At 40.0% G+C, this 27,567-nt stretch overlaps 1 protein-coding gene across 1 annotated transcript in view; it reads right to left on the reverse strand.

Moving 5' to 3' along the window:
• MRPS5 (mitochondrial ribosomal protein S5) overlaps positions 1 to 19,892 on the reverse strand; it is a 28,642-nt gene extending 8,750 nt beyond the window's left edge. The window contains exons 1-9 of the mRNA XM_044660785.1: positions 19,820 to 19,892; positions 17,216 to 17,296; positions 15,530 to 15,661; positions 12,797 to 12,922; positions 7,394 to 7,627; positions 4,765 to 4,799; positions 2,890 to 2,980; positions 1,718 to 1,764; positions 1,310 to 1,367 (exon numbers count right to left, since the gene is read on the reverse strand). Coding sequence (XP_044516720.1) covers positions 1,310 to 1,367; positions 1,718 to 1,764; positions 2,890 to 2,980; positions 4,765 to 4,799; positions 7,394 to 7,627; positions 12,797 to 12,922; positions 15,530 to 15,661; positions 17,216 to 17,296; positions 19,820 to 19,883 — 868 coding nt within the window. The 5' untranslated portion in view covers positions 19,884 to 19,892. The remainder of the gene's footprint in view (positions 1 to 1,309; positions 1,368 to 1,717; positions 1,765 to 2,889; positions 2,981 to 4,764; positions 4,800 to 7,393; positions 7,628 to 12,796; positions 12,923 to 15,529; positions 15,662 to 17,215; positions 17,297 to 19,819) is intronic.
• Between the last annotated feature and the right edge of the window lie 7,675 nt (positions 19,893 to 27,567).

Here is a 27,567-nt window from a genome sequence, read left to right on the forward strand (position 1 = left end):
TTACATTCTCTTGAGGAAACATACACATCTAAATTTCCTTCAAAAATAACCACAATAAATACAATATAACTTTTTTTTGGTGGGTGGGTGGGGGGTTTGGGGGGGACACAAAGCAGATGAGAGGATCAGGAAAGGCCTCATGCAGAACTGGGAATTGTGAATGGGGGAGGGTTGAGAAGGGGAACAAGCATTTATTAAGCACCCACTATGTGCCAGGAAATGCTTTCCGGATGTGAGGAGGCAGATGTGCCAGGTATGAGGGGCAGGCGTCACTGAGACAGAGCTGGGAGACGGTGCTGCCATGAGCATCAGCAAGCAGGAGAGGCCAGAGGGACAAGACAGCAGAGGGCAAGGAGAGGGACGGATGACGCTGGGGCTGCCGAGGCAGGAGGGAGCCTCCGAAGTTTCCGGGACAGAAGCATGTTTTGGACGCCTGTGTGGAGGCTGCCTCCCATAAGGGTATCCGTTGGGAGAGAGCCTCGAAGCACATCCATAGGGAGGGGGTGGGAAGGGGAGGACGATCCGGAACAAGAGACTGAGGAGCGGTTAGACTCTTGGAGAAGAACCAAGAGAGAGCAGTACTGAGCCATCTGAGAGAGGAGAGAGCATCTAGGAAGAGAGGGTAGATGAGGGGGTCAGATGCTGCCAAGGGCCCAAAAGAAAAGAGAACAGAAATTCCTGGTAACTTTAGAGAACCATTTCCATTGAAACTATATTGCAACGGAATATGAGTGAGAGGGGAAATAGAAGTAGCTAACAGAGAGAACCTTTTCTAGAGGTTTAACTAGGAAAAGGAAAGATATGGACAACGAAAAATCAAACAAGTGGCAGCTGGGTGGGTCAGTGAATACAGAGCCAGGTTTGGAGATGGGAGGTCCTGGGTTCAATTCTAGCCTCAGATACTTCCCAGCTGTGTGGCCCTGGACAAGTCACTTAACCCCCATTGCCTAGCCCTTACCACTCTTCTGCCTTGGAACCAATACTCTGTATCAATTCTAAGAGAGGTACAGGTTTTAAGAAAAAAAAAATCAATCAACAAGTATTTATCCAACACTATAGACATTGTACTAAGGATACAAAGACATACGCCACCCCTGCTTTCAAAGAGCTCAGAGATCCTAAGCAGCAGCAGTGGGCCAAGACACATGGCGGGCAGTCAATGTCATGTAGTACCAAACATCCCTGAGATATTAAAGAAGGATTCTACCTGAACAATAATGTCCAAGGAGAAATTTTATCTAATACTGCACACTATCTTGCCAGTCTTAAAAATCACAATGTCCAGATGCTAAAAGTTAAAAGTACGTACTTGTATGGTCTTCATATCTTTCTATGTAATGCAAATAATGAATCGCTTTATTCTTTGCCTAGAAGAGACCAAGAAAAAAATTACATTTTGTTATAATTTATATTTCTCAAGCCTCAAAGCCATTTCTCAGAGGATTCTCAGAGCGATTCAGCTTTTGCTACTAAGCTGGCATCTTCACTCTGCCCTTCTCTCAAAACCAATTTTATAAAACAATGATCTTATCTTTTTTAAGCATACTTATTACTAATGTTAATTATTAAACTTTTGAAATAGCTATTTATAGGATAAACATAATTGACCTTTCTAGTAAGCCCACCAGATACCACCCCTCCCCCAAATAAAATGAGAGAATGTAATCTAAGTGCCTATAAATCTCTAAGTATTCAAAAAAAGAAGAAATCTACATACTTTTCTAAATGCATTGGCCCGGTCAGGGGCTTTTCCCACAGCAAAACCTGTAATAAAAAAAGCAAAAGAATCAATGAAAAGAAAAAAATTCTCAGCCTAAGCAAATAGCTTTTATTTCATTCCGTGGCTCAGAAAATGTCATGATAGTAAAACACATGTTTGGCATCCAAATATTTCATTTTTCTATTACATGAAATAGTGTAGAAAATGTGGGATAACTGGGGATGGGGAGGATATGGACTTGGGGTGGGAGGAGTAATCTGTCTGTGTCTATAGGGTATTCAAATGCTGAACATTTCTTGAATGTCTAACTTGACCTAACATATTTAGGTTATGATGATATTAGGTGAGATAGATAAATTTATTTCCCAAGAATCAAAAAATATCCTCAAAATGAAAGCAACTGTGAATATCTGATATATCCAAAAAGGATTATAAACACTGAAAATGACATAGATATATAGATATATAGATATTCAGAAAAATCATTATTAAACTTTATATGGAATTCAATCTAAGTTAACCAGAAAACTAAATGAAACATATTTGAGTAGTTAATTCAAATTTATTGTGGTGTCAAAAAAAGCAACAATAGAAATAAAGATAAATTTTTTCAACTGTTGAAATAAGTAATGGGGAGGATAAAGTATGACAAAGAAGATTTTAAAACTCAATCAAAATAAGAAAAACAACTGCTTGAATGCACGAGTTGGGGCGGACATGATTGAGGGTGTGGACTCGAAACTACCACACCAATACAACTACCAACAATTTGGAAATAGGTCTTAATCAAGGACACATGACAAAACTAGCGGAAATGTGCATCGGCCATGGGTGGGAGGGATGCAGGGGGTGAAGGGGAAAGTAGGAGCATGAATCATGTAACCATGTTAAAAATGAATATTAATAAATGTTTAAAAAAAAACTCAATCAAAATAGAAAACGGTATTTGTAAATCAGTTCTTAATTTATATATAAAATGGAAATCTTTAATTTTTAGAAATCCCAAAATATCCTAATTCTAAGCTATGATTATGTAAAACAAGAATCAAATTTTTTTTCTTAGTACAATGCCAGACACATAGTAAATGTTGCTTATAAACTTTTTTTTTTTTAAAGGCAGCCTTAACGTTCTTTAATGTCCTGACACAGGATTCTCAGACTAGACTCACCTGCAGCTCCTTTTCCATTTCCAGCTACCACCAGGACCCGCACGGATTTCTTCCTTCCTTCTTTGGCCGTCATATTGAAAACACTTCTTACCTGAAAAACAAAGGGCTTTGTGAGCACAGTGTACCCAGGCCTTGCCCTCTCTTGGTGATCACATCAACTCCTATGGGTTCAACGATCTTCTCCCATCATCTTGGTGACTTCTCCAACCTCTCCTGAATTCCAAACAACCCAGAAATGTTAGCTGGGTTTCTTCTCCTGGATGTCCCAAGGGACCAAAAATTCATTATATCTACAACAGAGCTCTTTCCCTCAAAACCAACCCCTCCTCTGAATTTCTCTACTCAGCCTGAAGACACAACCATCCTTCTAGTCACCCAGATTAGCAAAATCAATGTCTTCCTCAACTCCTCCCTACCCTCCCCCATCCAATCTAAACAGGTGCCTTGTCCTATTAAATTTACCTTCACTCTCTCTTCCATCTGTTTCTTTTCCTCTACTTACATGGACACATCTTGCCTAGATGTACAATAGTCACCTAATGAACCCCTTTCATCCAGTTTCTGTCCTTTCCAATCCATCCAGTGCTGGGCCTGGAATCGGGAAAATGAGTTCACATTTGGCTTCAGACACTTACTAGCTATGGGACCTTGGGCAAGCCACTTAACCTCTATTTGCCTCAGTTTTTCCAACTGTAAAATGAGGATAATAAGGGCACCTACCCTTGCATAGTTATCATAAGGACCAATGATATAATATTTGTAAAGAGCTTAGCATGGTGCCCAGCACACAGCAAGTGACATATAAATGCTTATTCCCTTTCTTCTCCCCTCCTATCCTCAACGCAGCTGCCAAACTGATATTCCTAAAGTATAATTCTGGACTTGTTACATATCGCATCACTTCATACACTCTGGCCTGCTTACTGTTCCGCACCCCAAATATTCCACCTGGTGTCTGCAACTTTGCTCCTAAGCCCAGAAAGGAGTCTCTCTCCTCTTCTGTCTCTTGGAATCCCTCATTTCTTTCAGGGCCCAGCCGAGTCCCACTTCCTCCACAAGGCCTTTCCTAATCCTTTTGGGGCTGGGGTTATTTTCCCCATTTCTCCTTAAAAGCAAAAGTTGGGGTTTTTTTTTAAATCATTGTAGCCTTGGAGCTTAGTCTAGTGCCTAACACATAGTTGGGGCTTCAAAATTGCTTGACATTTTGATTTTAAAGTTTCTCATATAGACTCCCCAGTATTTATTTCAATGTTTTGACATTTTGGCTCTCATATTTTTTTAAATTATGATAACTTTAAACAGCAATTCTCTGACTCTCAAATTTTAATATATTGACTCCCAGATTTTGACTAGGAAATTTTGACATTTGAATTCCCAGTTTCTGAATTTGAAATTTTGACATGGCCTCTCTGAAATACTGACCTCAAAATTTTCCAATTTTCATACTCTCAAGTTTTGACATTTTAATTGTAAAATTTGATTTAAATTTTGACCCCCAAATTTTCACATTTGACTCAAAATTTGATTTCAGATTTTTAATATTTTAATTCTGAATTTTAACTCCCAAATGTTCACATCTCTCCTTCAAAACTACTTTCAAATTTTAACATTTTAACTTCCAAATGATGACTTTAACATGTTCATTTTTCAACTCTGATATTCTGACTCCAAAATTTGAACATTTTGACTCTGGAATTTTTGACATTTGAACATCCAAATTTTAACTTCAGTAAAGTGGCAGGATATAATATGAAGTGAGATTCAAAAGAAAAAAAATTAAAAGACACCAGTAATCAATAGTTTTTTAGAGGTGAGAGGTCCACAGGTATTATACATTGAAAATGTTTTTTGAATGCTTGACAAATAAAAGCTTACCTCAATTATTCTGGTATCAAAATCTTCGTAAGTTTCTGTTGAGATAAAAGAAGATATTTATGTAAATTTGCCTACATAATAGTTCATATTCCAAATCATTATTCCAACTAGGCATCTCTCTTAAAAAATGGCCATAAAGCAGAAAGCAACCTAAGTAAATTGCTAATTCTATTTACACAGTCTGAGGCAGGATTCAAATCCAAGCTTCTTGAATCTGAGTCCAACACTACCTACTGCCCCTTTCACTGCTTCTACAAAGGCAATAGGGAGCCCCCAGAGCTCGATAAACAGGAAACAAAGGGATGAGACATAGGCTTTATGAGGAAAATCAGCATTTTTTCTTAGTAGCAAAGAAACAAAAACAAAGTGGGGAACAACTGAACGAATTATGGAGTAGAAAGACATATAATGGAAGGTTATTGCCAGAAAGTTTATGGGAAATAAATGGCTTAAGGGAAACCTGACTTGTATGAATTGATGCAGAGTGAAGTGGGCAGACCCAGGAGAACAATTTATACAATTATCCACAATCATGTAAAAGAAAACACCTTGTAAAGCTTCAGAAATCTGATCGGTGCTGGGATTCATGATTTCTGGGGACCAAAGATGAAGCGAGCCATCTCACCTCCTGACAGAGATGACAGATCAGAGGTCAGAACACGGCATATGCTTTCAGACATAACCGAGCATTGGCCTGCTTTGGTCAGCTACAGGTATTTGTTATAAGGAAGGGCTTCTATTTGTGGAAGGAAGGAGTTAGTATTGATAATGATACAAAAAAGTTACATCAATACACTTTTTAAAAAATACACAAGGGGGCAGCTGGGTAGCTCAGTGGATTGAGAGCCAGACCTAGAGATAGGAGGTCCTAGGTTCAAATCCAGCCTCAGACACTTCCCAGCTGTGTGACCCTGGGCAAGTCACTTGACCCCCATTGCCCACCCTTACCACTCTTCCGCCAAGTAGCCAATACACAGAAGTTAAGGGTTTAAAAAAAAAAAATACACAATCACTTAACCCCAACTGCCCAGTGCTTACTGATCTTTTGCCTGAGAACCAATAATTACTATCAGTTCTAAGACAGAAGGGAAGGGTTGTGTTCTTTTTTCTTGTCTCCTTTTGTGGATTAAAAAAATTAAGAACCAAAGAGGTATATATAGTATGGTACAAGGGATTTTCACCTTCTCTGTGTCTTAGATACCTTTAGCAAGCAGTCTAGTGACGTTTAGGGACTCCTGCTCAGAACCATGTTTTTAGAAACACAAAATAAAACATATAAGACTACAAAGAAAACCAATGATAACCAAATGAGTTACTAAAGTATTTTTTTTAAAGCCAAGATAATAGAATTCAGGTTAAAAATCCTAAGTATGGCAGAAAGAGCATCAGAGTGTCAGGAAGTCTGATTTTCTGGGAAAGTTGACTTAAGCTTGTTTTTATAATCCACCTTCACTTTCTGGGCAGGCAACATGGCTGAAGAGTAGCCTCTGAGTCAGAAAGGCTTGGGGGAAGCCCTGACTGAAAGAGCCTAGAGAAACTCCTCCCACTTGCAATGCTCTAGGCTACTCTCTAAAGGATGATAAACTACAGAACGTTGGGTAGTAAGGACTACATAAACAATGGGAGTTAAGTGACTTGTCCAAGGTCACACAGGCAGAAGTATTTGAGTCCAGATTTGAACTCGGGACCTTGCATCTCCAGGCTTGGCTCTCTATCAGGAATCACCTAGCCGCCTGAGATCATAAAATGTTAAGAAGCAAAAGCAAGAAGGGCAGCGTGGTGGCTCCGTGGACAAAGCACAATGCTTGGAGTCAGAAGGACTTGGGTTTTTCTTACTAGAGGATAATGTACTTCAAAGCCATCCTCCATTGGCATAAACCTACTTAGTGAATTTATTCTATGCAATTTCCCCCCATGTTGTTTCACAGATTCCCACAGAGGACCATGCCCAACATGCTGGGGATCTTCCTTTACATCTTTTTACATGTCACCCATCAGTTGTGCTTCTCTCGCCTCATTTTCTAGCTCTTTCTCAAATGTGTATCTTAGTCTAAACAACATGTACATTGAAAACAATCTATAAAATAAAAAAAGTTATGAAATCTCAGTGACTACTTTTTGTGATTATTTTAAAGAGACCTGAGACATCCCTGCAAAAGCCTTTCTAAATTCTATAAAGATAGTGAACATTTTATGAGTTATCTCCTTCAATGACTGATCAATGTAGAGTATAAACCAAAATAGCAGAAAGCATCCATTTACTGTGCTTCTTACTAATATAATATCTTAAGCAAATAATTTCACCTCTCTGGGCCTCAGTATCCTCATCCTTAACATGAGGAAGTTAGAACACATTCTTTGAGGATTCTACCAGTCTTGAAATTCTGTGATTTATTCCCTGATCATACACAAAGTGAATGGAGAAGATCTATTTAGGGTCTATTAAAAAACAAAAGTAATCAAAATTGGCCAAATATATTCAAATGTTTTCTTACTGATATGTGAGGTTCAATACAAATTATTTTCTTAAAATGAAAATGAAAGCATTTACAATTTCAGAAGTAAATACATTCTTGGATCATAAAGGTAAACATATTCTATGAGAAAAACAAAAAAGAGATAGCATTACCTCCATTAGGACCAGGATCTGGGGGTCCTAAACTGATTCCTCCCCAAGAACTTCCAGTCCAACCTCTCTCCCGTTTAATCTTCCTTTTTCTCTTTTTCTCCCACTCGTCTCTCTGTTGGATCATTTCGGCCTGCATCTTTTCCTGTTCTTCTTTGCCTCTTTGGCCAACTGACTGAATCATGCCCTGTTTTAAAACAGGGGCATTCAAACCAGGCCATAGGAAACCAGAACGCCCTTAAGATAAGATAGAAAGAAAATTATTTGTCTTATAATTAAAAATCTAGATTTTTAAAAACTTCTATAGCAAATCAATCAATGAAATATTTATGTGTCTACTGGGAGCCAGGCACCACATGCAAAGCTATAGATAGAAATATAAAAAATGTAACAATTCCTACTCATAAGGAATTTACATTCCAAATGGAGAAGAGAACACTTAACATATAAAATACACACAACATAAAGCTAATAAATACAGATATACACAAAGTTAAATACAAAATAGTTTGGGAGGAAAGGCACCAGCAGTTGGAAGAATCAAGAAAGTCTTTCTGCAGAAGATGGTACTTTAGCTGCATCCTCAAGAAATCAAAGAATTCTGTGAGACAGAGGAAGGAAAAAGAGTGCATCACAGGTATGCAGGAAAGGTGGTGCAAGACAGACAGAATATGGAGTGTCTTGGCAGAATAGCAAGAAGGTCAAGCAAGATTTGACAACTAATTGGCTAGATGAGGTAAAGGAGGGTTAGGAGTCCAAAATATTATCAAGGTCATGATAGAACCTGGCAGAGAGAAATTCGTGATAGGGAAAGGTTTAGGGGAAAGATAATGAGTTCAGTTTTGAAAGATTGAGACTAAAACATCTCCAGAGCATAGTGAGAAAAGTTTAACAGAAAACTGGGGCCATGGGACTAAAACTCAGGGAAAGAATGAGACTGGATCTATAGATCTTGAAATCATCTACAAAGAGATGATAGTTAAATCAAAGGGAGCTGATGAAGTTATTGAGAAAGAGCATATATTTTAGCAAAGTAGCAGTACATAAAATAAATCCACATAAATCATCAGTATTTCTACTTATCACCAACAAAGGCCTCCAAGAAGAGATATTTCATTTAAAATAACCACAGACAATATAAAATACTTGCAAGTATACCAGCTAAGACAAACCCAGGAATATAATTGTATAACACAATTTATACAAATAGTAAAATTTAAATAATCGGAGAAATATTAATTGTTCATGGGTGGGTCAAGCCAATATAATAGAAGTGACAATTCCACTTAAGCTAATCTATTTATTCATTGCCATCCCACTTAAACTACCAAAAAATTACTTTATGAGCTAGGAAAAAATAACAACAAAATTCATTTCAAAGACCAAAAGGCCAAGAATGTCAAAGAAATTAATGAAAGAAAATTCAGAGGAAAGAGGTCTAGTAGTACAAACTCTGCAACTGTATTATAAGGAAGTAATTATCAAAACTATCTGATATTGGCTAAAAAATAGAATAGTAGAAAAGTGAAATAGAGGAGCTACACAATACACAGTAGTAAATTATTACAGAAACCTCATGATAAACAAAAGATCTAAGCTTTTGGGGTAAGAACTCACTATTTAGTAAAAATTGCCAAGAAAACTGGAAAGCAGCCTGGCAGAAACTAGGTTTAGACCAATATCTCACACCATTTACCAAGATAAGGTCAAAATGGATACGTGATAGAGTCATAAAACACAATTAGAAGAGTATAGATTTATGGACAAAAGAATATTTTGTAAATAAGCAAGATGTAGAGATAAAAGGATGTAAAATGAATAATTCTGATTAATTAAATTAAAAAGAAACAAAACCAATGTAACCAAGATTAGAAGGAAAGCAGAAAATTGGGGAGAAAACTTTATAGCCAGTTTCTCAGATAAAGACTTCATATCTAAAATATATGGAGGGGGGCAGCTGGGTAGCTCAGTGGATTGAGAACCAGGCCTAGAGACGGGAGGTCCTAGGTTCAAATCTGGCCTCAGACACTTCCTAGCTGTGTGACCTGTTATATTGACTCTCTGGGAGCCAGGAGTTCACTCTGTGATTGACAGGTGGATCCGTTGGATGTTGGAATGTTCCCAGAGGGCCGTGAGGACACAGGAAAGGGCAGTTGGCCCAGGGGGGTATAAAACACCCTGGCAGCCCTGGCAGGGGTTCCTTTCTGTCCCTGAGACCTGAGATCTGTGGATCCTGGTCTTTTGTGGGATTGAGACTTGCAGACTCAACCTTGCAAGCTCCTCCTGTAGTTCCTGTACCATCAACAACCTGTACCCAGACCACCATCTCTGATTCTACTGCCCCTAGATATTAGGAAGTCAATCATCTTAGATATCTAGGCTTCCCAGGGCCCGGGAGGGATCTGGGAAGTGGGCAGGAGAAGAAGAAGAGGGTGGAAAGGGGTGGATATCTCAAACTAGTTAGGCATTTCATCTAGTGAAGAAGAAGCTGAAAGATTATACAGCAGTTTGCCTGCTCTGGTTTGGCTGTGGCCAGGCTGTACCAGAGAGAAGCTAATCAGCTTAATTCATTCACTTGCCTACAGTTTAGAAATTCATCATTATCATTTTAATTAGGGTCTCCCAATACCTCTATCCCATCCTGTTATCCTCCTTTGTTAAATACAATCAAAGTTTTGAAGTGCCTTCCTGAAGTGGTTATTCAAAGCTTCTTTGGGAAGGGAGAGACGCAGTTAGATACCAACAAGTTACCCATTATATAATATTAATTAACCCCAGGTGGGTCCCGAAGGGATATCATCCATTGACCTAAAGGAGCCTGCCTGGGCAACTGTTATAAAGGAGAGAGGTGTCAACCCATCCTCTCTCTATACTTCATCTACATACATCTAGTAGAGTAGTATCATTTTATTATAACAGACCCTGGGCAAGTCACTTGACCCCCATTGCCCACCCTTACCACTCTTCCACCTATGAGCTAATACACAGAAGTTAAGGGTTTAAAAAAATAAAATAAAATAAAATAAAATATATGGAGAACTTGGGGGCAGCTGGGCAGCTCAGTGGATTGAGAGTCAGGCCTAGAGACGGGAGGTCCTAGGTTCAAATCTGGCCTCAGACATTTCCCAGCTGTGTGACCCTGGGCAAGTCATTTGATCCCCATTGCCCACCCTTACCACTCTTTCACCTAGGAGCCAATACATAGAAGTTAAGGGTTTAAAAAAAATTTTTTTTTAAGGTTTAAAAAAAATTTATGGAGAACTAAGTCAAATTTATAAGAATATGAGTCATTTTCCAATTGACAAATGGACAAAGGATATAAACAGGCAGTTTTCAGATAAGAAATCAAGACTATCTATCTATAGTCATATAAAAAAATGCTGTAAATCATTACTGATTAGAGAAATGGAAATTAAAACAACTCTAAGGTACCATCTCACACCTATCAGTTTGGCTAAAATGACAGAAGAGGAAAATGGCAAATGATGGACGGGATGTGGAAAAATCAGGACACTAATTCACTGCTGGTGGAATTCTGAACTGATCCAACCATTTTGGAGAACATATTGGAATCATTCCCAGAATTATAAACTGTGTTTATCCTTTGAGCAACAGCACTATTAGTTTCCCAAAGCAATCAGGGAAAAAGAAAAAGAATATATATGTTCTAAAATATTTATAGTAGCTCTCTTTGTGGCAGCAAAGAACTGGAAAGTAAGGGGATGCCCATCAATTGGGGGAATGGATGAATAAGTTGTGGTATTTGATTGTGATAGAATACTACTATGACAATCAGTTTGGTTTTAGAAGAGCATGAAGAGATTTGCATGAAATAATGCAGAATGAAATGAGAAGAACCAAGAGAATATTATACATAGTAACAGCAATATTTGTTCAAAGAGAAATTGTGAATGACCAAGCTTTTGTGTGTAATATGAAGGACTTATGCTATCCATGTCCAGAGAAAGAACTTATTTATAGAAGTATATTGTGGAAAGGGAAGCCCTTCTTCCCACGGTCATGAACTTTCTGCTCATCCAAGCAAGCCCTAGGAGCATGAACCTGAACATAGGGTTACAAGTCCAGGTCAGAGAGACTTTGATTCCTGAGATGTGTTAGACCAGCCCACAGTGAAAGGAAGTGATGTGAAGAGAAGGGGTTTTTTTTGAACTGGAGAATGGGGCTTTTTTCTCTATGGAGATTGGTGGCTCGGGCAGAAGACACTCTCATGGGCTGGTAGTCTAGGAAATATTTTTTTTTTATTTCTTTCCCCCTTTATTTCTTTCTTAGACTATATTTATATTAAAATGTAATTGTTAAAAGCTACTATCATCCTTGTGGCTTAAGGGTTAATTATTTTATAAATGGCGACCACACCAATTTTTTTTACTAATATTATATTTCCAAACTAATTTCTAAATATCGCATTTAGAATATTACCCCTGGCATAATATTAATTTTTCAATATTACAATATTATTTTATGGTTCCAGAGATATTGATACCAAATGTTGGTCTTCTCTAGTATGACTGGGAGAGAGGGACATGATCTAGGATGCAAAATTTAACAAAAAATAAATAAAATCTTTTCTTTTTTTTAAAGAATAGAGAGAGAGAAAAGAGGACGTAGGAAAGAAGTTTGGGAACAAAAAAAAATGAAAGGCAAGATAAAGATAACAAGTCATAAAAGGAGACAGAAAAAAGAGCAATCAGACAGACAAAAGTCAATCCAGGAGAGAATAATATATCATGAAAACCAGAACAGGAGAGCATATCCAGAAGTATCCAGCATTAAACACAACAGACAGGTCAAGAAGGATTTAAGACTGAGAAAAGACCATCAAAATTGGGAATTAAGAGATCACTGGTAACTTGGAGAAAGCAGATTCAGTTGAGGTCAGAAGCCAGATGGCAAATGGCTAAGAAGAAAAGAAAGAAGGGAGTAAAACAGACAACACATTAAACCCAAGTTCCAGGGGTCTCCTCTCTGCTTGCAGGAGCCTCAGGACCCCCAGATTCAATAAGCAAGGCAAGCCCCTCTCCCATGTCAAGCAGCCAGATGCATGCACAACCCACTGGCAGATAAAGATTCCATCCTAAACAGCTCACATTCTCTACAAACACACAGAGACAAAAGTACAAGTACTTTACATCTCCATGACTGACTCCCACCCTGATTTGCTTTGGAACAAAGGCTTGTTTCTCGCTCCCCAGCCCTGTCTTTTTTTCAGCCCCCAGTGGGACAGCTCAGGGGCCCCACACTCATATCCTCCTACTTTTTCAAGAAAACTGAGATGAGGGTGAAGGTAGCCCAGTAAGCACTCATAGCCCCAGTCTGGTTTCTTAAAGATCTTAATGATTACTGATAATAATGAAAAGACAACTAAACCAGAACAAACAAATGTACCTTCACCAATAATCTGTCCCCTGTTGAGGTCCCTTTTCCTCTTCTTCTTGGTCCTTTTCCCTCTTCCTTTCCTGGCTCCAGCACCAGACTCGGCTAAGACCCCTTTCCATAGCTCTTCTGCCGTCACTGTGAAGGAAAGGTTTTATGAGTTATCGACCCGTCTCCTAGAAAGCCTTTTAAAAGGGACTTCTGGGTGATACAATTAATCCATATACGTTTATTAAGTGCCTACTATGGTCTAGGTACCCTGCCAAATGTTGGAGATACAAAGATGAATATGAAACAGTCCTGCCTTACATTCCATTGGGGCAAGGACAAGCATGAAGAAAACATTTGCCATCAAAACATATTCGAGATAACCTTGGATTTCATAAAGATCTTTAGCAAGTAGGGTTAAAAACCAAAGGTTTACTGTTGAATACAGTTATCCAGAACACTCCCAGCTTTGCCCCTCCCCTGGCACAGTCATCCCGGAACCCATCAAGGATCCCTGGGCAGTAGGAAGAGCTGCCCACACCACACCTTCCCCTTTGCCCAGGCTATTTGATTGCTCACAGGGCCTAGATGGCATGAGTCAACAACAACTCCATTCCAGGCCTTACCATCTCCCTGCCTCTGGTCCCTCTTGGTCCCTGGGCACTACTACTTGAATAAACTAAGCATCTCCGGGCCTCGCCATCCCCCCACAGCTGTATCAGAGCTGGATTCTCTGCCATCTGCCTTGGGGCCGAGCTTTCTTTTATCAGCGGTCTCTCCAGTAAGGACTGCTATCTATGTTGCTCAGGCCCATATCCACACTGGCCAAGCCTGTCAAGAGCCACATTCCCTGGACACAGTATCCGGATATCATGACCATCAGGTGCTAAGTGACAAAAGCACTGGGGAAGAAATTATATTCAATATCTTCTTCAGCGAAACAGAGGCTGGCAAGCAGGTTGTTTGGGCAGTGTTTCTAGACCTGGACCCCCCATCGCTAGCAAACTGCATGCTGGAACTACCGGCTTATCACTGGTGGGCGCTACACTGCTTATCAACCTGCTCGTGGCCAGGACTCTGAAGCTTAATCACTGCAGCGATCTTCAAGGCTTCTTGTTTTTCCAGATTTGATGGTAAAACTGATTCCCACTCCATTCCAGTGCTCATGTCCACCATAGCAAGAAGGCAAAGCCAGAGATGTTAATCTACTCAGCCCACCAGGTTTCTCCAGCTACAGCTGCATCTTATCACTCTATCCACTTACACTCTCACCACTTACCTCCCCTAGAGAACTGTGGTTGTGTCTTCATGATAGATCACGAAGCCAGCCACACTAGTACCAGAAACCTGGATACTGAATGCCCAACCTACACTAACTACCTTATCTGCCAAATTGCATCCAACATCGCCACCTTTCTCGAATTTGATGGTGTCCTCCATGTTGATTTGGTAGAATTCCAGCCCAACCTGGTGCCAAATGCCCACAATACTTTTCCATGATGTATCCATAGTTTGTTATGATCTATCCCTAGTTTATTTCAATCAGTATTATTCTATTTAGAATAATTACATTAAGTGATTATTCAATATACCTATATGCAGATGTAGTCGGACAAGTTTAATCATATAGATTTGGATCCATATCATACTCACATTAGGGTAAAGGAATTCTTTCTTATATAAGACATCTTAATCCATTAAAAAGCGGGTTTAAGACTGTATATGATGAGTCATGCATGTATTTACTCATCCATAAAAATGTCCAAGCCAGAGGACCTTCATCCATGTGGCCTAATGAGTAAATGCCAACATGAAGAAGGTCATCCAGACCTCTAAACCTCCACCCTCTGACATATTCTCTTCACCTAACTTCAGGAGATAAATATATACAGATAACGACCCCTTAGTCAGCAACAGTCATACACCCTATCTATCCCATGAGGGGGATGACCCTTACCTTACCTCTCCTGTGACCACCCATGGAAAGTCTGGTAAAGTCTGCAAGTTGGTTTAGGAGCCCCATGATCCTTTGTCATTTCCCTCGAATGTCCAACATGAGGTGAGATTCTGCTTGCTAGGTGATTGCCCAACTTCTGCCCATTGTCTCAAGACCACCACTGTGACCTTGAGACCACCAATGAGAATTTGCTATCTTGCTGGACTGTCTGGAACCTGAAGGTTATAAAATGTATACTGTAGAGCAAGAAGACATCTCAGGTCTTGAGGAAGATCTGAGGTCTCATTCATGAAAGGGGACCAGGTCCTTTTAATAGTTATCAGATCACAGCTCTGCCTCAGTTCTTTTATTGCAAATTGGACACATTTTTGGTGTTAAACAAGTTACTTAATCCTAGTTACCACTCTTATGCTTTGGAACTTATTAATTCTGAGAAAAAGGGAGGGGGGGAGGCAGGGCAAATTTTGATCTTAGTGATCCATATTTCTCCACATAAACTGTTTTACTCTATTTTAGGACCCCGAGACCCTGCCTTTCTACTTCTAGAGAAAACGTATTATTTGAAACTGCATCAAAACTGTGGGTAAGATTTCCCAAGCTCCTCTCATATACTTGACCAACAACCCAGTCATACAGGCTTTTCATCTTTCAACCAAGTCTTTGGCATCCAAATGTAATGTGAGCATCTTTAAACAATTAACCCCAAAGCAAAGCAATTAAAGACAAGATTTAAGACCCAAAAAATCTTTACTTTTCTCATTCTTGTTAAATTCTCAGTTTTTATGTATTATTATACTTACATTTAGTGAAGAAACTATAGTGTCTTTGTTGTCCTATCAATGTGCCAGGAGCAGAAATACAACACTGAGTCTGGAAGGCATGGGCCAAGTTGGTATAATGATAACTCCTGGCTCCTTGACATACAAAACTACCTGTAGAGAGAACAAAACGTATATCAAGGTATTCCATAACTATTAATATTGCCAATGAAAAATGTTAAAACTGGATGATCTTTTAAAAACCCTATTATTTATATAATTCTTCTGAATAGCTCCAATATAGCAACGTTCAGAAATAATGGCTTAAGAAGTAATTTTCAATGCTGATGCTAATATACCAACTATTCATGAAAGCTATATCCAAAAGCTATGAAAATGAATATTGTAATTAGGGTTGTATTGGAGATGGGATATGATGGATAGAATTGGGCCAGTATCAGGATATTAACTGTGGTTTGGGAAGGCCAACAGAACCCAGTCCAGGCAGAGCCTGGTCTGAGACCAAAACACACAGACCACTTAGTGACAGGGAAGTTGTGTTTATTCTAAGAGGAAAGGATAAATGGGAATTAGGATAACCCTAATACTAATGTCAACTAACTAAAATTTCCTAGTTCTAATTTGTCCCCTCATGAAAAGTCTTCAGAGAGTTCAATCTACACTAACCCTCACCTCTCTGACCTAAAGAAAACCCAATCCCTGCTCTACTTAAATCTGCACTAACCCCGCTACCCCCTTAGGTGGTATTAGAGGTAGTGGTCTGTGGCAGTTTGGCAGGGCTCAAGGAAAGGTCCTAGATCCAAAAGGAACCCATACCTGGTCTTACAGTCAGATAGCCAGATGTTCAGGATCATAAGGAAACACAGCAGACAACAGCAAGGCAGCAGATAGGATGGGGAATAGAATCAGCCACTAAGGAAAAGCAGCCACCCTCTCCAGAAACCTCCAGAGAGACCTGAGTTAACTGTCTGACCCCTACTTTCACATTCTAGAATCTTTATCCTCCTGCAACTCTCCCCTGCAGACCAACCTCTCTTGCTAAAACCCTCTCTTCCTTATAACAGTATCAAGTTTTCAGCCTGAAGCTAGGCATCATTTTTTAAATCTGTGGGACTTTCCAGAACTCAAATTATGCTAAAGGACTCATTAAGATCTTGCATATCCTGTAGAAGTTCAGCTCTTTCATATATACTGCAACAAAGATTAAAAAAAGGGCAGTGGGATGAATAAATATCAATAAATCCAAAGAAGAACTAGAGTAAGCATCTTTCTGCTTACTTAATCCTGAACTGCACAAAAAGATCACTAGAAGAAGCCTCCTTACACAGGAAAAGAGATTCTGCCAGAAAAGTTTATTTCACTTTAATATGAGTCTAAATTTGAATTATAAGTTCCCTTCCTGTGTAAAGAATCTATGATTTTAATAGTTAAGACCAGAATAACATATGTCTGTTCACCAATTCTTTGCGATCCCATTTGGGGTTTTCTTAGCAAAGATATTGAAGTAGTCTGCCATTTCCTTCTCCAGCTCATTTAAGTGGCTTGCTCAGTCACAGAAGTAATAGGTATCTGAGATTAAATGTCTCAGTTTAGAAAGATGAGTCTTCTTGACTCTAACACCAGCATTCTATCCAGTGCAGCATCTGGGAAGTTATATCAGAGCTCAATCCAAAATAAAAAAGCCAATTTAATTACTGAACCTCTCACCATTGTAAGGGGGGACCCTCGAAGTAAAACTGGAAATCACAGGTAATGTAGTTGGGTAAAGCTGCCTTGTCCATAAATACCCTAAAAAAGAAATAGAAAAAAAATTATAGTTAAAAATGAATTCCTTAAATCATGCCCAAAAGGTTTTAAAAGAATGCATGCCCTTTGATCCAGCAATACCACTACTAGGTATGTATCCCAAAGAAATAAAAAAACTAGACAAGGACCTGTTTGTTCAAAAATATTAATAGTTGCACTCTTTGTGGTAGCAAAAAATTGGAAAATGAGGGGATGCCCCTCGACTGGGGAATGGCTGAACAAATTTTGGTATGTGAAGGTGATAGAATACTATTGTGCTATAAGGAATGATGAATTGATGGAATTCTATCAGTGCAGCAAAATAAGTAGAACCAGGAGAACATTATACACAAAGACTGTAACATTGTGGGATGACCAAATGTAATTGAGTTTGCTACTGACAGCAATGCAATAATCCAGGACAATTCTGTGGGATTTGTGAGAAAGAATGCTATCCACATCTAGAGAAAGAACTGTGGGAGTAGAAATCCAGAAGAAAACATGTGATTTATCACTTGTTTATCTGGGTATGTGATGTGGCGTTTTGGTTTTAAAGTATTGCTCTTTTACAAAAATTAATAATATGGAAATTATATATGTATATATATATAATACACATATATACATACATATGTATATATATGTATAATCCAGTGGAATTGCTTGTCAATTCCAGGAGGGGGGAGGCATGAGGGGAGGGAGAAAACATGAATGATAGAACCATGGAAAAACTTTAAAAATTAAAAAAAAATTTTTTTAATTAATTCCTTATTCTCCTTTTCTAGATTATCATCTATAACCTAGGATCACTAAATGTGGACATCCCCCAGGACTATCATGGAACCCCTTCTCATTCTATACTTTCTCTCTTGGTGAATATAGCCACTCCCATGGGTTCAGAAATCATCTTCTTGCAGATAACACTCAGAGGTATCTCTCCAGTTCTAGTCTCTATACTTTCCTCAAAATATAATCCTCTAAATCAGTTTGATAACCTACAACAGAGCATGCCTATCAAATAATGGACAAGGGCTGACCTGCAGTAAGACTATGTCTCTCCTAACTTACTAGGCCTCTCCTAACTCCCATCCTTTCTTAACTCTGCTTTTAAGAAGATTCAAACAGTATAAGACTGCTTCCTTCCCCCACTAACTGCAACAGTGAAGAGCAGAATAGGGGCTGAAATCCTTCAAAGCACTTTTCAAAGGATGTTGATTCCTGCCCTAAATAATATTAGGCAGACACAATTGCTAAAAATATTAAAATTCTTTCATTGAAATTGCAACTTCCAGTCTTACTTATCCTTCTGAGATCCAAGTTTGCTACTTTTGACAAGAGCAGCTAACAAGATGATAATTTCAAAGAGTCTTTGGGAAAGCTCAAGATATTGAAGTAATAACTAGGAAATTAGATTTGAAGATATGACTAAGAAAAACAGTAATGAGACTTGGGACCAATAAAGGGCCTTTCAAAAAGAGGAAAAGATACTTTGCACTCAGTGCAGCAATAGATACAATCATGCCTGGAGTTGGGAAGACCTCAGGTTCCAATGTTGCAGAAGATACTGCCAAGGTGTGTAATTGAACAAATCATTTTACCTGTTTACCTCAATTTCCTCATCTGTAAAATGGGATAATAGCACCTATCTCCCAGGGTTGTTATGAGGATCAAATGAGGTCACTGTAAATGAGATGTCCTTTTATAACGTATTTAATAATTAAATGAGATAACTGTAAATGATGTCATTTTACATGTAATATGGCATTAAGTAATAATCAAATGTGATCACTGTAATTGATAGTTTTACATGAAGCATAACATGTAATAATCATATAATGTAAAGAGCTTGGCATTAACAATAAGCACTACATAAATGTTAGCAATCATTATAATTATCCAAAATAAAAGGGCAAAAATGATTCTTAATTCAGAAATGATAAAGTGTGGTGAATGGAGGCACAGGGTTGGAAAGAAGACACCAGGGTTGGAAAGAGTTTGAATCCCATCTCAAACGGAATGACATTGAATTGTCTCTGTGTTTGGGTGTCCTCATCTGCAAAAAGGGACTAACATCTACTTAAGTAGGTTTCGGTGAAAATAAAACGAGATAACATACATTAAGCGCTTAGGTCAGATGGCCACGAGTTATTATTGTTACTGTTATCATTATGCAATGACTCCAAAATTGACAGCTCTGCACCCTGCCCCCATTGCACAGACAGGTCAACGGAGTCCAAGGTCACCCTCGCGCCTGGGGTAGGGTTCTGCTTCCCTCAGTCCCTCTGGCCCGGGGATCCAGGGGGCGGTGGGGGCGCGGCAAGCCCCGGGAGGCTGGGGCAGGCTTAAGCCGCCCAATGTCCTCTAAGCAGCCCGGGGTCCCCCAGGGGATGCGCGAGACAAAACCTCGACCTTGCACCCCCAGGATGGCGCCCTCATGCCAGGGTCTCCCTCTCACCTCGAAAGACCCTAAGCATGTGCTTTCTGCCTGCCCCTGCCTCGCCCTCGCCCAGATCCTACGGGACTCACCTGTCCCAGCAGCCCAAGACGTGGGAAGCCGGGTGGCGGCCCGCAAAGCCACAGCAGCCGCCATCTCTGCCCAGCCGGGCTAGCAGCGCCTCTCAGGCTCCGCCCCCTAGTAGACTATCTGCTGCCTGAGAGGAAAGACCTCCCAGCAGAGGCGCGGGGGACCGTGGGGAGGAGAAAGACTCTCCACTCACCCGTTTATTCCCCAAAGCTTTCTCCGTCAAGCATTGGTGCTCCGGGAGCACTTTGACTAAGACTCCTGGGAAGGTTACTGGAAGCGTCATAGTCTGGCTCATCTTAGGTCAACTATAGTAGGAGGCGGGAGCTGCAATCAAGGCCATAGAAATTGACTAAAAGGACCATACCGGAAGTGACGCGAAGCGCCGAGCTCAGGTAGCGGGCTGCCTTTGAAATCTTGTGTCTCCAGAAAACTGCAGATTGCCACGTGGGGAAGGATGCTTTCTATTCTGCTTTTATGCTGCTATTTTTATTAATTAATTATTTTTATGCTTTTATTCTCCAGTTGTCAGAGATAATTATTATTATAACAATTGTTCATGGCGATAATGGTAATAATTTATATCCATATAGCAAGACTTTTTTGTCATTAATCACTGTGACCTCATCTCAGAATAGTAATTTTTTATATAATTAGAATTTATATATAGAATTATGTAGAAATTACAAAGAAAATCAAAGGCTAGTGAAAATAAAAATGTGGGGCTTTTTTTCCCATCCATGTTCACAGACTTCTCCATCCACAGCCTCCTTTGGAGAGATCAGTGAAACCCAATTTAAGAATTCTTAATATAGAGCTTTAAAAGTCTGTATTTCAGAGATGGCAGCCCACATTTTGGAACCCCCTAATGGCTTGAACTGGGGAAGCAAGGAGGAGAAACAGAAGTCTTCAGACAGTATTACCAGCATAAGGAAATTCCGTACTGAAGTTACAGTACCCAGAATGGGACGGACCCTGATGGGGTAAGAGACCCAGATACCAAGCAAGCAGAGATTTTTATTTTTTAAACTCTTACCTTCTAAATTATTGTCAGTTCTAAGAGAAGGTGAGTAGCAAGGGCTAGGCAATTGGAGTCAAGTAACTTGACCAGGGTCACAGAGCTGGAAAATATCTGGGGTAAGATTTGAACCCAGGTCCTTACAACTGCTGGCCAGGTGCTCTATCTGCTGTGCTACCAAGCTGCCCCAAGCAGAGACTATTGCAGGATTCTAAGAAGAAAGAAATAAAATGCAATGGCAAATGGGTGAGACTTCAAGCTACTCTTTACAAATGACTGACAGATCAACCATAAGAACTTGCCAGAAGTAGAGAACTAAACCTATGATCACCCCACCCCCTATTTAAAACTTTTCCCCCTTTTTGGGCAAGGTTGTTGGGGCAAGTCTTTGTTTTTTTCTCTTACATTCAATTTGAATCCTAATGGTCAATAGAAATGTTAAGCTTTGTCCATGTTTTATATGATACTGAAAAATAAAGAGATCATTGTTCTTTGTGTGGAAGAGACTTTTGGTTCACGATGAAACTGGGGGTTTAGAGCTAATTTAGAATCTTTGGGCAAAAGGGGAGGGGAAAGGAAACGTAAGCCTGTCAATAAATTTGGAATACAGACACTCCTAGAGGCAAAATTCCAAGCTGGTAAACAGATTAACATTCATAAAACTAAAAAGCCTAGGGGAATGGCACTTTTCCTTTTTGTTGGCAGCTGCCATATTTTGTGCTAAGGCAAGTTTAAAATAAAATAACTTCATCAATATATGGGGAACTAGTTTTCTTGTAAAAAGATGGGACACCAGGAATGTTAAAATGTGACCTAAATGGTTTGTGGGTACACACACTGGGTTGAAGGAGAGACAGGACCAACCAGAGTTCACTATTTTTAACTGACAGGAAAGGCAGTTGGCCCCAAAGGACACCCAGCTCACCCTAGGCCAGGGTCTATGGAACCAGCAGGCAAAGGTAAAAGTTTTTAACAGTTTAATTATGAGCAACCAAATAAAGTATGGGATTAGGGGATTCTACACTAGAAAACCTAAAGGGCAAAACACAGGGCAAGGGGAGGACTTGACTACTTTAAATCTAATTGACCTAAGCCAGGCAGGGCTCAAAGGAACAGTACTGGAGTCACTGGGAAGGCTGCTTCAAACCTGGTTCCAGCCAGGTTTGACCAGCATAGCTAAAGGGCCTGAGGGTGGCTTTGAGGGTTCTCACAGTAATCCAAAGATGATCACAGGATGCCAAGAGCCAAGTTGATCCAAGGTACCCAGGTAGAGAGTGTGCTTGAGATGTTGTCCACCAGATCCCAAACCCCTCCTCCACTTGGTGCAGCTCTGCAGATCTTGTCCACTTGCTGAAAGCCACCACCACTCAGGATCCCAGGGTATCTGGATGCAGGATTTCCTTAACTCTGAGATCTCCCAGGGCTAGCAACAGTTTGTGCCAACCACTAATGGAGTCTCTCTCTCAGAGCACAAGCCCTACTTCCTGCTCCTTCATTCCATCTTGGAATCCTCCAGCCCTTCCTGCTAGGTCCAACACTATTATTACATAAACTGCTAAATAAACCCTCACAACATTCTGGGCATGCTCAGCTAGGTCCATAGGTTCAGGGGATGAATAATAGCTTAGCCTGCCTAACTCCCCAAAGCCACCTACACATATTTGATCCTCCCAGCAACTCTATGCAGGGTCTATTTTACCGATGAAAAATCTAAAACTCTTGCTTGATTTCCATATGAGCTGGAAAGGCCTCCACAAACATGCGGAGTGAAATGAGCAGAACCAGAAGAATATTGTATACAGAAACTGAAACACTGTGGGACAATCATATGTAATTGACTTTGCTACTAATAGCAACTCGATGATCCAGAACAATCCTGAGGGATTTGTGAGAAAGAATACTATCCACATTGAGAGAAAGAACTGTGGGAGTAGAAACGCAAAAGGAAAACATTTCATTTATCACTTCATTAACTTGGAAAAAACACAGAACTATTAAACAGTCAGAAAAACCAAGTCTTTAACCAGGAGAAGGATAGTGTTGAAGTAGACTGAATAAATGAAATAGGTTAGAGAATAAAGTAGAATTGAAGTAGATTAATCCATTCCTGCATTATTTAGGAAACTGACCTAATCCCTCAAGGAGGCCAAACAACCTAGGCAAGTGAAGGGTCAGAGAGAGGAAATGAAATGTCTTGTAGGAAAAAGCAAAAAGGCTAGTTTGGCTAGACCAAAGAATGTGAAAGGGAGGCAAGAGGAAAGAACTCTCCCCTCACAGCAAAGTCAGTGCTACCTCTGAGACAGGATGGAGAGCATTCAAGGATCTGTCTCGGGGTAGCAAGAATGGAGGGCTTCCTAAGGAAGACCAAGGTTGGTTAGCAAGCCACAGGGTAGGAACTCTAGAAACCTTAGTAAGCATCCACAGACAGCAGATCAGAGTAGTAACACAAATGCTCAGACCTGGCAGCCCAAGATCCTGGGCTCTGAAGTCCCTAACACTCTGGCCTAATGACTTGCAAAGGGACCTGATGAGCCAAAGATGAGGGGTATACAGAAGAGTAGACAGCCTAAACTCAGGAAGTAGAGATGCCCACAAGGGAATCAGAGGAGAGACAAAACAGAACTGACCACTGGCCCTGACACAAAACCCAATTCAGAAGATAAAAAGAAGAGTAAGGCAAAAAAATCACCTACAAGTATTTTTTTAAAAAAGGATCATAAATCTAACTTCATAACAACTGCAAGCAGATTCGAAGGAAAAAGATGGATTTCCTACAAGGACTACATGAATATCTGTTGTAACAAAGGGAGTTCTTAGGAGGATTGAGGTGTAGTGGGGAACCAGTCAGCAAGTTGTGTAATGACCCCTCCTCCCTCACAACCACCCCTAGTTACTGGGAGACAAATGGGGTTCTCTGAGTAGAAACCGGGAACCCGGAAAGGTCACGCTGGGGTTGATTGGTTAAAGGGATGTTGTCCCCTCAAAGTGAAAATGAGTAAAACCCCAATAAGATGATGGTGCCATTTGGGGTACACAGAAACTTCCCCTCACTTCCCAGCAATTGAGATCAGCCTGCCTCCCTTCACTAACCCTTACACTGTGCCTCCCACCAATAGTTTCACACAGATCTGATTTGATAAACTTGAGAGTTTAATTCAGGAACTACTAACAGAGGGAATAGGAATAGGGGTTCACAGTAAAGAGGGAGCAGGGTAATTCCCTAAGCCCAAATCCTTCATTAAGCCAGGTACCCACGGATATTCAGATCCCAAGATCTGATCCAGGTGTTCTCCAAACAAAACTTCACTTTCCCGTGCCCACTATTGTATTTTCTAAAACTATGGTTGATATTAGACAAAGAGGGATACTGGTGGGCAATGCCCAAAGCAAGTGGGTCTGGAGATCAGCTCCCCAAAGGAAGTCTGGACACCCTCAAACTGTTGTCACTGTTGCTGGTATCAGTGAATCACAGGAACCAGAATGTATCAGGAGAAAATGCAGGTCTTCTTTATATATCAAGGAAGAGCCCCCAAAGCTCACTTGTTAGGGTCTCAGAGCCAGTCACCACCACCTCCCACACCTCTGGCTTCCCCCCACTGCTCCTCAGGCTGTTCAATCCCAGAAGTCTTCACTCTCCTCCAACAGTCACTGGGTCTACTTCCACAACATTCTAACTGACAATTTTCAAAATGCCAGGGCTTGCTTTCCACTCTTACACTGTGTAATAAGGGTCTGGAACATGCAAAGCCTTTTTTTTGAAGATGGTGGTACTCCTTGCTTTGCAGCCAAGTGAAAAAGGTTCCTTTCAACTATATTGTTAGGCAACCAGAACCAGTTATAGAATGTCCACAGGTGGTTGCCAGTCTCTCCTGGGCACCTCCTTACTCATTATAACCATTCTCCCAGAAACCATCTTTCATCTATCCTCTACTTGGAGAAGTTGCTTTAGCTGAGCAAGCTGGGGGACTTTTCAAATATACCAGACCCCCATTACACTACAAAGAAATGAAGCAAAAGATAAAAAAAGGAAATAAAAACTCTAGAGCAGTGGTTCCCAAACTTTTTTGGCCTACTGCCCCCTTTCCAGAAAAAATATTACTTATCCCCCTGGAAATTAATTTTTTTTATTTTAATAGCAATTAATAGGAAAGAGAAATGCACCTGTGGCCATCACCACTTCTCTGGATCGCTGCAGCACCCACCAGGGGGCGGTAGCACCCACTTTGGGAATCACTGCTCTAGAGGAAGAAATTTAAAAGAAGAATTAGTAGGTTAGAGGAGAACATAATGAATCTTACTTACTTGAGAAATTGACTAGAATAGTACAAACAAATCAATTACTCCATAAGTTTGAAAGAAAAATTAGAACAAAATTTTGAAATTGGAAAAATAGAAGAAAGTATAATATGTAGGATATAAACAACCGACATGGGAAACAAACTAAAGAGAAAGAATTTAGGATCACTGAATGCTGAAAACCTTGATTTTTTAAAAAAGCCTAGATACTATAGTTTAAAAAAATAATAAAGGAAAACTGCCCAGATTTATTGGAACCAAAGGGAAAGGTAACAATAGAATAAATCTCCTGGTTACCTCTTAAAAGAAACCCAAACAGAGAAGTCCAAAGAATGTAATAGCCAAAATCTAGTTTCCACATCAAAGAAAAAATATTGCAAGCATCCAGAAGGAAATAGTTTTGGTACCAAGGCACTTCTACTACAAGGCAGAGAAAGGTTTGAAATATAAATAAGTAACCTTTTCCACCATAGAATTATACAAAAATTTAGCCAGTAGCAAATTCACCTTTGAGACAAAATACATGTAGCCTGCATCACTTCCTGTGTTAAGTTTTCTAAACTATTTCTCCCTAAGGCAAGAGGAACAGCTAACAGTTAGTAATCAAACTGAACTGTGCATTCTTAAAAGCTCTGGAGTCAAGGCCCCTCGTGTACGTCTTGTGAAGAGTGAATCAAACTTTCTTCGTCTATCAATCAAAAAAATTTAAGTCAATTAACCAAAAACTTAAACACTCCTACTTAACATTAAATAAGAGAGTTTACAAGTCACTTACTAAAGTGAGTGGCAACTCCAGAGCCCACTGACCACCCCCTGGGCAATGCTAAGCAAATTTAAAGATTGCAATTGGTTCCCATAAAATGGAAGAAGGGGCAGGAAGTCATGTGGAAAAAGGACTATAAAAAGTCCTGAACTTCCTATCTAGGGGGCTTCTTGTGGTGACTTGGCTTTTGGAGATGGTTTTGCACTTGACCTTGGACCTTTAGCCTTGGCTCTTGGACTGCTTCTTGGAGGACTACTCCTGTACCTTCTCCTTTGGACTTTGGTGTTGGAGGACTTCGCCTTGGGACTTGGCCTTCGGCCTTCTCCTTTGGAGTTCATCTTGGGAGACTCTATGTCAGTGAGCTGGACTAAAAGAGGAGACTCTTTCCCTTGATCCTGCATTGGCTTGCTGGGTGAGTAGCTGGCCTTCCTTTCATGGCTTCTGGAGAGATTGGTTCCAGCTTGCTGAGTGAGTAGCTGGCCTTCTGGAGAGATTGGTTCTGGAGATTCCTGCTTTGGAGGAGACTGCATTGGTGGAATTCTAGCTGAAGATACATCAGACGTGGGGAAGGAGAAGGGCTAGTAGGCTTGTTAAAACCTGTCTCTTTAGCTACCTTTTTTCATTTTCACTCTTTCTACATCTTTGTAAATAAAACTACTAAAAGTCATTTTTGACTTGTTATAATATCTTTAAATTGACAACCACAGTATTACTATAGAATTCTCATATTTAACATAAAAACTTAAATTTATATTTCTAATAGTCTATAGATTATATAAAGCCAACTCATTTAGATAATTAGTTATGTGTTCATTGTTTTTGTTTCTATACCAAGAGTATATAGCTAAATATATTGATCTGCTTCAGTAGGAAGTGATTCCATTTCCTATACCTCCTATTTGTCTTGCAGAAAGAGGCTAAGCACTTTACAAATATTATCTCATTTGATCTTTACAATAAGTTTACAAGAAAGGTATTGTTGATGGGGACTGGGACCCCTAAGTCAGGGAACAAATGACATCAGAATGGGCTCCGGTCCAGACACCTACACATATGGAAGGTTGAGTGCTTATCAGGGTACCTGTCTCCCTCCAATGAACCGTCATCAAGGGAAATTCCATTAGTTTCCTCCTGTGTAGAGCTACCCCAGGGCACCTATCCATCTCCTCAAGCCCAGCCTAGGGAATGGGGCAGAAGTACCTTAACTTTTTCCTTTATAAAATTCTATGCCCCACTACTCTCAAACAACTTAAAAGAAGGCTTTAAAAGCTCCACTTCCACCAGCCCAGGCCACATTTCCTCACTAACCCTTATAAAAACTTCATCTGAGACGAACAGAGCTTAAGTGACAAATTCTTTTGAAGCAAGATAGAGCCCTAAACACAATATTATCATGATCCCCATCTTATAGTTGAGGAAACTGAGGCAGAAGTTACGTGAGTTGCCCATGGTCGCACAGATTTGACCTCTAGGCCTAGCTACTGAGTCACCTGGATACCCCTCAAATAGAGAATCTGAGTTTATCTTCCCATAAACAGAACTGACTTGAACCCTCATTAAGATGGGATGCATCTGAGCTATGGAGGTCAAATTTTGCCCAGAGTTGACTCTGTCTTCCCATCTAAATCACCAAGGATTATTGAAATCTTGTAACCCAAACCTTTCTCCTCATGACA

This window comes from Gracilinanus agilis, chromosome 2 (genome assembly GCF_016433145.1).
Source record: "Gracilinanus agilis isolate LMUSP501 chromosome 2, AgileGrace, whole genome shotgun sequence".
Lineage (NCBI taxonomy): Eukaryota > Metazoa > Chordata > Mammalia > Didelphimorphia > Didelphidae > Gracilinanus > Gracilinanus agilis.